The 12,339-nt window shown below is 47.5% G+C and overlaps 1 protein-coding gene across 1 annotated transcript in view; it reads left to right on the top strand.

Annotated features, from left to right (window-relative positions):
* The window catches only part of MADD (MAP kinase activating death domain), a 38,196-nt gene that overhangs the window by 1,730 nt on the left and 24,127 nt on the right, over nt 1–12,339 (top strand). Inside the window, exons 2-14 of the mRNA XM_008146732.3 lie at nt 2,001–2,160; nt 2,970–3,566; nt 3,963–4,266; nt 4,982–5,113; nt 5,544–5,657; nt 6,354–6,434; nt 8,651–8,829; nt 9,175–9,410; nt 9,573–9,729; nt 10,469–10,572; nt 10,663–10,853; nt 11,236–11,489; nt 11,728–11,867. Of these exons, the coding sequence (XP_008144954.2) occupies nt 2,099–2,160; nt 2,970–3,566; nt 3,963–4,266; nt 4,982–5,113; nt 5,544–5,657; nt 6,354–6,434; nt 8,651–8,829; nt 9,175–9,410; nt 9,573–9,729; nt 10,469–10,572; nt 10,663–10,853; nt 11,236–11,489; nt 11,728–11,867 (2,551 nt within the window). The 5' untranslated portion in view covers nt 2,001–2,098. The remainder of the gene's footprint in view (nt 1–2,000; nt 2,161–2,969; nt 3,567–3,962; nt 4,267–4,981; nt 5,114–5,543; nt 5,658–6,353; nt 6,435–8,650; nt 8,830–9,174; nt 9,411–9,572; nt 9,730–10,468; nt 10,573–10,662; nt 10,854–11,235; nt 11,490–11,727; nt 11,868–12,339) is intronic.

Raw genomic sequence — 12,339 nt, 5'->3', positions numbered from 1 at the left:
TCTCATCGTAGGCATTATCCACATAATTCTTCTAGAACGAATTATGCTTTTACACATCTCCCATTTCATTTGTTTCTCTCCCCTTCTCATTCTGGTTGGGAGGAGCTCACTTAAGCTGTGTAACAGCGCCCCACCTTCTGCAGTATGCTCATGGCTCCATAGCAGAGGAGAGAACCAGAGGACTCTCTGGGTGGCAGTGATGCCCAGATATGAGTGTAGGGCATGCTTGGAAACTTGGTTGTGGTTGTGTGGAAAGGAGATAGCTCTATCAAACTCCAGAATTAGGACAAAGTGCAAACAAAAGAAGATAACATAATCATTAGCAGGTGCTGTCAGTGGAAGAGGTGTCTCCAAATTCAAGGAGAGTGAATTGTATGGGCCCTGGCCGATTCTGGAGTAGCAGCTGCTAGCACTGTGAGGTCACCAGGCAGGGGAGGGGCTGTGGCTCTGCTATAAATAGTACTGGGAGTCAGTCACTATGGAGATAACAGTGAATCCTATTACCTGCTGGTCTTCTATTGGGAGCAAGGGAAAGGAGGGAGCAATATTTTGAGGATTTGAGAAGTGTTGCAAATAGTTCTCTCTTATTTTTTTAAAATAAATTTTTATTTATTTTTAAAATATATTTTTATTCATTTCAGAGAGGACGGGAGAGGGCGAGAGAGAGAGAGAGAGAGAGAGAGAGAGAGAGAGAGAGAGAGAGAAACCTCAGTGATGAGTGAGAATCATTGATCCACTGCCTCCTGCACGCCCCCTACTGGGGATCAAGCCCACAACAGAGCATGTGTCCTTGACCAGAATCAAACCCAGGACCCTTCAGTCCACAGGCCAATGCTCTATCCACTGAGCCAAACCAGCTAGGGTGGTCTCTTTTATTATTAAGTAAGTGGGGAGGTGGAACTTCTCATTATCTGTATCAAGAGTACCTTAAGCATACAGGAAGTGTGGATGTCTGTGTGTATGGTAGTGCATGCAGCCGAAAAACAGGGACTGGTGTGTGAGTGTGTGTAGTATAATGAGATTCTCTGTGTGAGTGTAGTGAACAAGGTCCCAGTGTGGCTATACACAGAGCACAGAGGTGGAATGGAATTCTGGAAGCACTGAAAATAATCTTGAGGTAGAGTGAAACATTTTATTACAGAAGTGTATGGAAACCCAGCAGGAAATGAATTATAATTAAGACCCTGTAAGCTTTTCCTGACTTTTGGACTATGGTTTAGAAATTCCTCTGAGCACCTCTCCCTGTCCTTGCAGGAATCCTGTTATTTCTGCATCTAATTCCTAGTCTCTGTAAGATCCAGGACAAGGCCTCATCTGTGTGTATTGTATTACTGATTCCAGTCCTAGGACCAAAATAGAGTAGAAAGACTGTGATTCAGCACCAAGGGCAGAGCCAGTAGCAATAGCCACTGGGTCCCTTTTTTGCTTGAAGAGGGAAGAAAACTGGTTTAGACAAGGAATTGGAACATAGATATTCTTCATTTGAAATTGCACAGGGTAGAATACCCAGCTTTTGTTATTGTCTGAGAGCAACTAACTATACGCTATATATGCTAGTTTCACATCAAACTGAATGCAGAATATTGGAACAGAATAAATCGATTTCCATCTAGAGCTAGGAGTACAGAGGAGTGCTGATTAGAGAGTCTGGTTTGATCCTGGATCCCCCCTGGAGCAGTCCTGAAAATGACTTCATTTTTGTTAATCATAATGATTGAGTCCAGATTAGACTAACTGGCTCTGTTTTTCAAAAACAGAGCGCCAGGGGCAAGGCTGAGAATGAACTTGTTTGTAGGGATGGGGAGATGGGCCATTATTTATCCTTCTCATTTGATTCCGTGAGCTCATGAGCCTAGGCTGAATTCTAGGCTGGGGAAAGCGTCGGGCTCTTTTATCTGAATGGAAGACCTTCTGACCTACGCCTCTGGCTGGGATGAAGCTAGCAGGGCTGTGTTCCCTAGGCACAGCACCGGATCTTACCAGTACTTTCTTCCTATTAGCCTTGGATTTTCAGGTAATAACAGAATTCCTCCTGGGAATGCTGACCCCTTGCTTGGTGCCTTGAAGTTTCTCCGAGATGAACTGATGAATTGGAACCATGTTGCAAAAGAAGAAGTTCTGCCCTCGGTTACTTGACTACCTAGTGATTGTAGGCGCCAGGTAACCAAAAAGAGAATGATTTTTGTCCTGTCATCTGGGATAGCCACAAAATCCTTCCCCTTTCCATTTCCATGTTGATTTGCATATCTTATTCTTCCCCCACCGTTTTACTCTGATGGGGGCATGGATGGCTCTGTGAAAACAACACAGTCAGCTGGATTGAGAGTGGAGGCCTGGAGGAACAGAGTTGGAGCAAAACTTCTCTTAACTAGCATCTTTCTGTTCTTGAACAAAGGCACTCTGTGTACCCGCTTTCCTTGTCTCATAAAAAGGGAAAGTACATTGTGCTCCTTCTCTACGTACACATGCTCTGTCATTGGCTAATATACCTTGAAAAGGTGTGAGTGATCATTTTTTTAAAAAATATATTTTATTGATTTTTCAAAGAGAGGAAGAGAGAGGGATAAAGAGTTAGAAACATCGATGATAGAGAAACATCGATCAGCTGCCTCTTGCACAACCCCCACTGGGGATGTGCCCGCAACCAAGGCACATGCCCTTGACCGGAATCGGACCTGGGACCTTTCAGTCCGCAGGCCGACGCTCTATCCACTGAGCCAAACCGGTTTCGGCGTGAGTGATCATTTAATTGTTGAAATTTGTCTCTCAGTTCAGGATAGGTGTCTTCATGACAGTGCCGGCCTCCTCTAGCCCACCGGCTAAATGCCGCAAGCAGCACCCTATTTCCAAGGTCTTGCAGTTAGTTACTTGATCCGGTGTAGCATTATGGACGTCATTTGTTGACCGTGGTGAAATCTGATAGCGCGTCCTGTTCCTCAGGCTGCTGAATTGGTCTTTCTGTTCTTCAGGCACCCGAGCAGTGACAGTGTGGCCCAGACTCCTGAATTGCTCCGGCGATACCCACTAGAGGATCACACTGAGTTTCCCCTGCCCCCAGATGTAGTGTTCTTCTGCCAGCCAGAGGGCTGTCTGAGTGTGCGGCAGCGGCGCATGAGCCTGCGGGATGATATCTCTTTTGTCTTCACCCTCACCGACAAGGACACCGGCGTTACGCGTTATGGCATCTGTGTTAACTTCTACCGCTCCTTCCAGAAGCGAATGCCTAAGGAAAAGGGGGAAGCTGGGGCAGGGTCCCGTGGGAAGGAAGGACCCAGGCCCACCGGTGCCTCAGAAGAGGTTGGCACTGAGAGTTCGGAGAGTGGCCCGTCCCTGCAGCCTCCCAGCGCCGACTCCACCCCCGATGTGAACCAGTCTCCTCGCGGAAAACGCCGGGCCAAGGCGGGAAGCCGGTCCCGCAACAGTACTCTGACTTCCCTCTGTGTGATCAGCCACTACCCCTTCTTCTCCACCTTCCGAGAGTGTCTGTATACCCTCAAACGTCTGGTGGACTGCTGCAGTGAGCGACTGCTGGGCAAGAAACTGGGCATCCCCCGAGGCATACAAAGGTATGGTTTGCCATTGGTGCTCAGAGCGGCGGAGCGTTTTAGAGAGGAGGTATAATTGGTCTGTGAGGGGCATAGGAAATTTCTCTAAGGCCTGAAGTCCATCAGACCTTCGTCCTTACTAAGCAAAAGACTGCTGCTGAGTTAGACCTCCTATCATAATTGTGTTTGGATCAGTGCTGAGGAATTTGATGTTTCATGGTGGGCAGGACAATGAGTCCCACCATGTGTGCCCTTTTTATACTTGGTCTCACTCTTGTCCCTACCCTGTGGTCCTAGCTGAGCTCAAAGGGTGGGCTTTCCCAGTTGTCATCATTATCCCCTTTATGATTACAGTGGGTTGCAGTGGAGTATCAGCCCGTGGTACCAGTGTGTCTGTTTCCTGCTCTCTGCCCCTAGGGACACCATGTGGCGCATCTTCACTGGATCATTGCTAGTGGAGGAGAAGTCAAGTGCCCTTCTGCATGACCTCCGAGAGATTGAGGCCTGGATCTACCGATTGCTGCGCTCCCCAGTGCCCGTCTCTGGGCAGAAGCGAGTAGACATTGAGGTCCTACCCCAGGAGCTCCAGCAAGCTCTGACCTTTGCTCTTCCAGACCCCTCTCGATTCACCCTGGTGGATTTCCCACTGCACCTTCCCTTGGAACTTCTGGGTGTGGATGCCTGCCTTCAGGTGCTAACCTGCATCCTGTTAGAGCACAAGGTGAGAGGGCCCGCTTTCTAGACCTTGGAAATATGGCAGAGGCTAAACCACGAGCATTTTGAGGACAGGGACTATACCCTTTTCATCTTTTTATCTCCAGGGGGTAATAAGAGGCCAGGTATCTACTGAGCAGGTACTCAGTAGATGTGGGTTGAATTAAGGTGCTGGTATCGTGTGGGATGTATTCAGAGGACTTGCCACTCAAGCTGAATTATCTTTAACTAGACCAGTGATGGCGAACCTCTGACACGCGTGTCAGTGCCATTTCTGATGACACGCGGCCGCTGAGGCGGCCGCATGCCGAGGATGAAACATTTATGTTATTTAAACTATAAATATCGCAAAATAATGTTTTTTCCTCAAAGGGACACATTACCCGAGTTATGCTCAGTTTTTTGGCGAAGTTTGAAACACCAAGTTCAAAAGGTTGCCCATCACTGAACTATACTGATCTAATTCTCTGGAAACATCAGTAGTACTATTCCAAAGAGTGGTCCTGGGATTGGGGGTACAAGAACTAGGAACATAGGGAGTGATTCGAGAGAAGACTACTATAGTGCTTGGGTTGGGAGGTGCAAGGTGGGGTACAGAGCAGTGTAATTGTGGAAACTACGCTCCTGGAGCCGTGGGCATGGTGAAACAAACTGTAATGTTGGAAGTTGTATTCTCCTAAACCTTACCTACGCTGTCGAGTGATCCCTATGACTTGTGGCAGGTGGTGCTACAGTCCCGCGACTACAACGCCCTCTCCATGTCTGTGATGGCATTTGTGGCAATGATCTACCCCCTGGAGTATATGTTTCCTGTTATCCCACTGCTGCCCACCTGCATGGGATCGGCAGAGCAGGTGAGTCTTCTGTCTTTGTCACCTCTGTTTTCCAACTCTGCCCAGCTCTGGGGGAGAAGGCTCAATGCCCAGGGAAGTTGTAAATCAGTACTGGTCTGCAATCCCTTATCACAGCTTACGTGTCTGCAAAATCTGACCTGACTTGCACTGGTCTGGTGGTAAAACCTATGCTGTTTATGTTTTTATTTGTCACAGTTAAAGGCTAACGATGAGAGGCTACTGGCTACACCAGTGCAGGTATCACTTAACATGCAGGGTAGGCACTGGTGCATTTCTAAAGTCTCAAAAATTCTGAATTTTGAAACTCATCTACCCTCAAGGGTTTTGGAAAATGGATTTTTTCCTTATCTAGAAAAATCCTGACTTGATAAGTGATCACAGTAGGTTTTGTGGTTGTTTTTTTTTCTTATCTTCTTTATCTTTTCCACAGCTGCTGTTGGCCCCAACCCCATACATCATTGGGGTCCCTGCCAGCTTCTTCCTCTACAAACCGGACTTCAAAATGCCTGATGATGTATGGCTAGTGGATCTGGACAGCAGTAGGGTGAGGTTCTTGGCTGAGGCCTTGTAGGATCTACAATAAGATGGTGTCCTGTTTTTTTAGATTACTCCCAGGAGGGTCCTGAGTTGGTGGGTGATTTCTATTGTGTGACTCATTGAAACAGTTTTTTTTAAAATCCTGCTTTTATTTTATTGGTTTAATAGACCCTTTTTAGGACTCAAAGAATTACAAGATTTAGTGTTGCCAGAATTAAGTGCTCCCCCACATCTCAGATCAGTAGGGCATTTGTGGTTGCTGGACAGTTACATATGGTGTGGATCAGCTGATTGTTTTCTTGGGGGGGTATAGTTTCTATTAAGAAACTGTCTTTCAGTACAGACTTTTAAAAATGCACATTAACATTCTGTAGTGTGAATACAAACTTTGGTAGGAAGCCCTTATGTGTTCATTGTAAAAACTTTGGAAAATACAATAAGTATAAAGAAGTAAATAAAAACCATAATCCTATTATTTAGAGATAGTCACCAATAACATTTAGGTATATTTCCTTTCAGGTGTGTATGTGTATCATACACATGTGCATATGGATATCTCATGTATGTTGGTATATAATGTATGTATTCACATACATATGACATAATATATACAACTTCCTATTCTTTTTGCTTATCCTTATGTGAGAGAAACCCCTAAGCAATTAATTCTAGGGTCATGCCTTTTATCTTTTTTCTGTTGCAGGTGATTGCCCCCACCAATGCAGAAGTGCTACCTGTCCTGCCAGAACCAGAGTCATTAGAGTTGAAAAAACATTTGAAGCAGGTACGTGAAGAAGGAAGAAAAGGAGGGGGAGTGATAGCTGCTGCAGGACTGCTGTAGGCAGACAGCTATTGTAGGAGCCAGTTTCCTTGCAGACGTCGAGTAGATATTCTTCACCTCGCGTGGGCTTAAGAGGAAGTGTACCCCGTTTCTGGGGGGTGGGGCAGGGTGAACCTCAAAAATGGCTTTTCACATTCCTTCTAATTCATTGTATGGCCTCCCACCCTCTGATAGTTATAATGCTGTATAAAACAACCCTTCACTTCCAGTTTCTTGTCATGTCTGCTATTCTTTTTTTTTTTTTTTAATCCCTACTCAAGGGTATGTTTTTTATTGATTTTTAGAGAGAGAGGATGGGAGAAAGAGAGAGAAACATCAGTGTGAGCGAGAAACATTGATTGGTCGCCTCTCTTACACACCCTGACCGGGGATCGAACCAGCAACCTTAGTCGGTATGACCTTCAACCAGCTGAGCCATCCGGCCAGGGCGCATCTGCTATTCTTTATGGCCTCGGAGCATTGTCTCTCAGTCTTGTAAGGAGGGAGTTAGGACAGAATGGATTTTTTAATGTTTTCTTCTTGAATTGATCCTTAGGTCCTTATAGAATCCTTTTTTCAAAAATTCCTTTCTTTGAGTAATCCCTTAAATGCCTTTTTCATTGATTGACTTTCTTCTTCTTCTGCATGCTGAACACAGTCTATGAAGGTAAAACCTGACAAAGCCCATTCCTTTGCCTGCTGTGTGTTATGTGGGGCCAGTAGATAGCTCTGTCTTAGGAATACCTGCTCTCATTTGAAGGACTCTCTCTCTAGTTGTTGTCTGAGTTGCTTAGCAGTACCTCTAGATGATACCTGCTTGGACTTAAATGGCTCCTTTTGTACCATCCCCCTCACTTGCCTCATCACTGCTGATGTGATATGACACCTTGTTACTGCAGTCTAGTCTGGTGAGGGTTGCAAGTTCAGAAAGTTCTTGAGCTATATTCTTTTGCTGTTTTCATTCTCGATGATTGCTGTAGTATGCCTAATAAGATGGAGAGGTTGTGGATGGAACTGGACTTACCATATCTGTGGGAGCTAAGATCCTTTGGCTCATTGATCCTGTATCCATACCTCTGTTGCTCAAAGTGTGGTCCGTGGCCAGCAGCACTAGCCTCACCTGGGCTTGGTAGAAGTGCAGAATCACCCAGACCTATTGAATCAGAATCTGCATTTTAACAATATGACCAAGTGAAACCTATGCTCATTAACTTTTTTTTTTAAATATATTTTATTGATTTTTTACAGAGAGGAAGAGAGAGGGATAGAGAGTTAGAAACATCGATGAGAGAGAAACATCCATCAGCTGCCTCTTGCACACCCCCTACTGGGGATGTGCCCGCAACCAAGGTACATGCCCTTGACCGGAATCGAACCTGGGACCCTTGAGTCCGCAGGCCGATGCTCTATCCACTGAGCCAAACCGGTTTCGGCTGCTCATTAACTTTTAAGGAGCTCTCCGATCTAAACCAGTGGTTTCAGACTGCCCTGTGGAGTCTACTAGGGGTTGATTTAGGTTGCAAGTACCGAACGCGTGAGGCTCTGGGTTCCTTATGTCCTTCAAAGAAGCTGAAGTTTCAGTTGTTTATATTTCCACATAGATTTCCATTGAAAAAAAAAAAAAGCTTTCATGGCTAAAATAAATTTGAAAGCTATTGCCCTGAATTTGATTGAGTTGCCTTGAGCCAGGTTGGCTTAAGCTGAACATCTGTAGAATTCACATTATTTTCTAAAGGTTAAAATATTTTCTAACAGTCATTTCAAAGACTAGAGGCCCAGTGCATGAGATTTGTGCACTGGCGAGGGGGAGGGGGGCGTCCCTCAGCCCGGCCTGCACCCTCTCGCAGTCCGGGACCCTTCAGGGGACGACATTCCCCTAGGGGTCCTTAGCGCTGCTGCAGAGGTGGGAGAGGCTCCCACCACCGCCACCTCCGCTGTGCTCACCAGCCATGAGCCCAGCTTTTGGCTGAGCAGTGCTCTCCCTGTGGGAACGCACTGACCACCAGGGGGCAGCTCCTATGTTGAGCGTCTGCCTCCTGGTGGTCAGTGTGCATCATAGCGACCAGTCAATTTGCATATTACACTTTCATTATATAGGATGAAGGCTCGTTCCTAGGAGATGAGATTGTCCAGCTGCCCAGGATTCTGCCTTCAATGAGGAATTTCTTGTTGTTCCACAGGCCCTTGCCAGCATGAGCCTCAACACCCAGCCAATCCTCAATCTGGAAAAATTCCATGAGGGCCAGGAGATGCCCCTGCTCTTTGGAAAGCCTACTAATGACCTGCAATCCACACCTTCCACGGAGTTCAACCCACTCATCTATGGCAATGATGTGGATTCTGTGGATGTCGCAACCAGGTACCGACTGAGCAGACCAGACAATCACGACTCTAAAACTGGTCTCTGCTTATGCAGTGACCTTGGGGCAGGGCACTCCCCTCAGCGAGAGTTTCTTGGTTTATAAAACGTGTAATACTGGGTTATATTTGCCACCTTAGTAAAAGCAAAGAGAAGAAAGAGTTCACCATTCTGTCAGGCATTTTAGATGAAGAAGAGGATTGATGATTCTTTAAGATGTTTCCCCCCTTGATGTTGGAAGTCTGTTAACTGATGGCTTTGGGAGGTGATCGGAGACTTTGGATCGTAGGAGTCGTCACTCTGGAAGGTGTGGGACTTGGATATCTTGCCTCCCTTTTTCCCCAGAGTGGCCATGGTCCGTTTCTTCAACTCCCCCAACGTGCTGCAGGGCTTTCAGATGCACACACGTATCCTGCGTCTCTTCCCTCGGCCTGTGGTAGCTTTTCAAGCTGGCTCCTTCCTAGCCTCACGTCCCCGGCAGACTCCTTTTGCTGAGAAACTGGCCAGGACTCAGGCTGTGGAGTACTTTGGGGAATGGATCCTTAACCCTACCAATTATGCCTTTCAGCGAATTCACAACAGTGAGTCCCTCTGCGCGGCCCCACCTTCAGCCTCTGTCCTTCCGATGGCTCTGCCTTGGCTTTTCCCTTTCTTGGGCCGGCCCCTTCCATTCCTATTTTGCTGCAGACTTGCTCCTACCCTTCTTTTATGTTTTGCTAAGTCTCTTTTTTCTCTTCGGGTAGACATGTTTGATCCGGCCCTGATTGGTGACAAGCCAAAGTGGTACGCTCATCAGCTGCAACCCATCCACTATCGCGTCTACGATAGCAATTCCCAGCTGGCTGAAGCGCTGAGTGTGCCACCAGAGCGTGACTCTGACTCTGACCCTACTGATGACAGGTGAGCAGTCCCTTATGGCAGCAACACAGTGTGTAAGGTCAGGAGGCTCTCACTAGCCCTTATGTAGCACCATGGCAAAATCTCATAGACGTTAGCAGCATTTGAAGCCTTGGGTTATATTTTGGTTGATTGGTTATGTGTTTTTTAATAGGTTTTTATTGATTTTAGAGAGAGAGGAAGTGAGAGGGAGAGAGAGATAAAACATCGATGAGGCCAAAACCGGTTTGGCTCAGTGGCTAGAGCGTCAGCCTGTGGACTGAGAGGTCCCAGGTTCGATTCCAGGTCAAGGGCATGTACCTTGGTTGTGGGCACATCCCCAGTAGGGGGCATGCAGGAGGCAGCTGATCGATGTTTCTCTCTCATCGATGTTTCTAACTCTCTATCTCTCTCCCTTCCTCTCTGTAAAAAATCAATAAAATATATTTAAAAATAAAAATAAATAAAAACATCGATGAGAAACATCTACATGATTGGCTGCCTCCTGCATGCCCATTGCTGGGGATTGCACCCGAAACCCAGGCATGTGCCCTGACCAGGAATCTCACCAGCAACCTCCTGATGTATGGGATGTGTTCCACCGCTGAGCCACACCAGCCAGGCTTGATTGTTTTGTGTTAGCTTCCTTATTTCATATTGTTCCCTGGTCTTGAGTTAAGGGTGCTCCTCTTTTTATTTCTCCTAGTCCTGATGGTTGATTCTTTTCTGTTTTATTTTTATCGGTATGCTCTTCTCTCTGCAGCGGCAGTGATAGTATGGACTATGGTGACTCAAGCTCTTCTTACTCCTCCCTCGGTGACTTTGTTAGTGAAATGATGAAGTGTGACATCAATGGCGATACGCCTAGTAAGTGTACTTGGAGAACTTGGCCAGCTCTGGGCAGGGTTTGGTTTCTGGGATGGTGTGGCCTGTACCTGCACCCTTGGGTTTTGGCAGATGTGGATCCTCTGACGCATGCAGCGCTGGGGGATGCCAGTGAGGTGGAGATTGATGAGCTGCCGAGCCAGAAGGAAGCCGGGGAGCCTGGCCCCCACAGAGAGAACGCTCAGGAACACCCTCCACCGCACTCCAGCTCCAGCACCATGGCCAGCAGTGGCCCCAGCACCGTCACCCACGGAGCCAGTGCTGTAAGTGAGGACTTGGGGTGGAGAAGTGGGGACTGCAGGGCGTGGGCCTCACCTCTCTTAGAAAAGCTGGGGTGAAGCTCTGGGTTTAATTTACTTCTTTCTTCACGGTCTTCCTACCTTCCTGACCATAGCCCCTGCAGCTTAGAGCCTATAAGATATAGTTTTGATCCCAGAAGGAGGTCACTGGGCTTTGTTCAGGGATTAACTAAGATCCCTCTTGCACAGTTTGTGGGGACAGAGAACAGGGATGTCACAGAGTTCTCTTCTCACACATTTCTTAGGGTAGGAATCTGACAGGCCTGGCTTGGCCCTGCCAAACCGAGACTATGGGAAGGCATCACCGGGCACCAGGTGACTACTTTTCATTTGATATGTCCTGTAGGAACCTGCTGACTCAACAGAGATGGATGATAAGGCAGCAGTAGCCATCTCCAAGCCCCTCCTTCCTGTGCCTCCCAGCATCAGCAAATCGGTCGTGGACAGGCGCCAGACAGAAACTGGAGAGGGGTCAGTGTGCCGGCGAACCTACGACAACCCATACTTCGAGCCCCAGTATGGCCTTCCCCCTGAGGAAGATGATGATGACCAGGGGGAAAGTTACACTCCCCGATTCAGCCAACATGGCAGTGGCAGTCGGTGAGAACCTGGGGAGTCCTCCTGGATGGGTGACTGCAGGACCTCCCTGCAGTGGAGCCGGGCAAGGGTTGATCGGCCTGAGAGGCCTCAGTGCCCTCGTGGTCCTGCCGTGTCCAGAGGGTGGTGCTGTGATCTCAGCATTTAGGAATCGTGGGGAGGGAATGGCGACTGCAGGGTAGCATCAGGCTCACACACCCAAGGTCACCTTGGGGCTCATAGGTGCCACTGTGCATTCAAGGGCTCAAAAGCTGCTGCGGCCCAACAGCTTGAAACTGGCAAGCGACTCAGACGCAGAGTCAGACTCCCGAGCAAGCTCTCCCACCTCCACCATCTCCAACAACAGCACCGAGAGTTTTGGGGGCATCATGTCTTTTGCCAGTAAGTGCTTTCAGCTCTCTTTTGTCTCTGCCCCATTTTCTTCCCAGTAGGGCTTGGCCACGGCAGAAGCTGCTTAGCACTTCAAATACAGGGCTGGGTTGCATTAGCAAGCCCCGATTCAGGTGGTTTGGTGATACTCAATAGGTATTTTCAGGGGAGGTCAGTAAAGAACAGGGACAGAGTAATCATTGTCTTTATGCCTGGAGGGTTCAGCCTGTTTCAGATGAGATAGTGGGTCAACTGAAAAATAATCATTAGATTAAAAATTATACACTTGTACACACATTTTTGTGGAAATATTCTGGTCTAATATCTTCTCTGTCTGGTGAAGGCCTTTTTCATGAGCCTGTTTTGAAACCTCTATGAGGTTGACTTCCTGCGTAGAGATCATTTCCAGAAATGAGGGGTGGTGTCAGAGAAGGCTTGAAGACAGACCCGGGACCAGAGAAAGCCAACATAGGGGGTCACTGTG

Source organism: Eptesicus fuscus, chromosome 13, assembly GCF_027574615.1.
Source record: "Eptesicus fuscus isolate TK198812 chromosome 13, DD_ASM_mEF_20220401, whole genome shotgun sequence".
NCBI lineage: Eukaryota > Metazoa > Chordata > Mammalia > Chiroptera > Vespertilionidae > Eptesicus > Eptesicus fuscus.
This window is presented reverse-complemented; position numbering and strand designations above follow the sequence as displayed.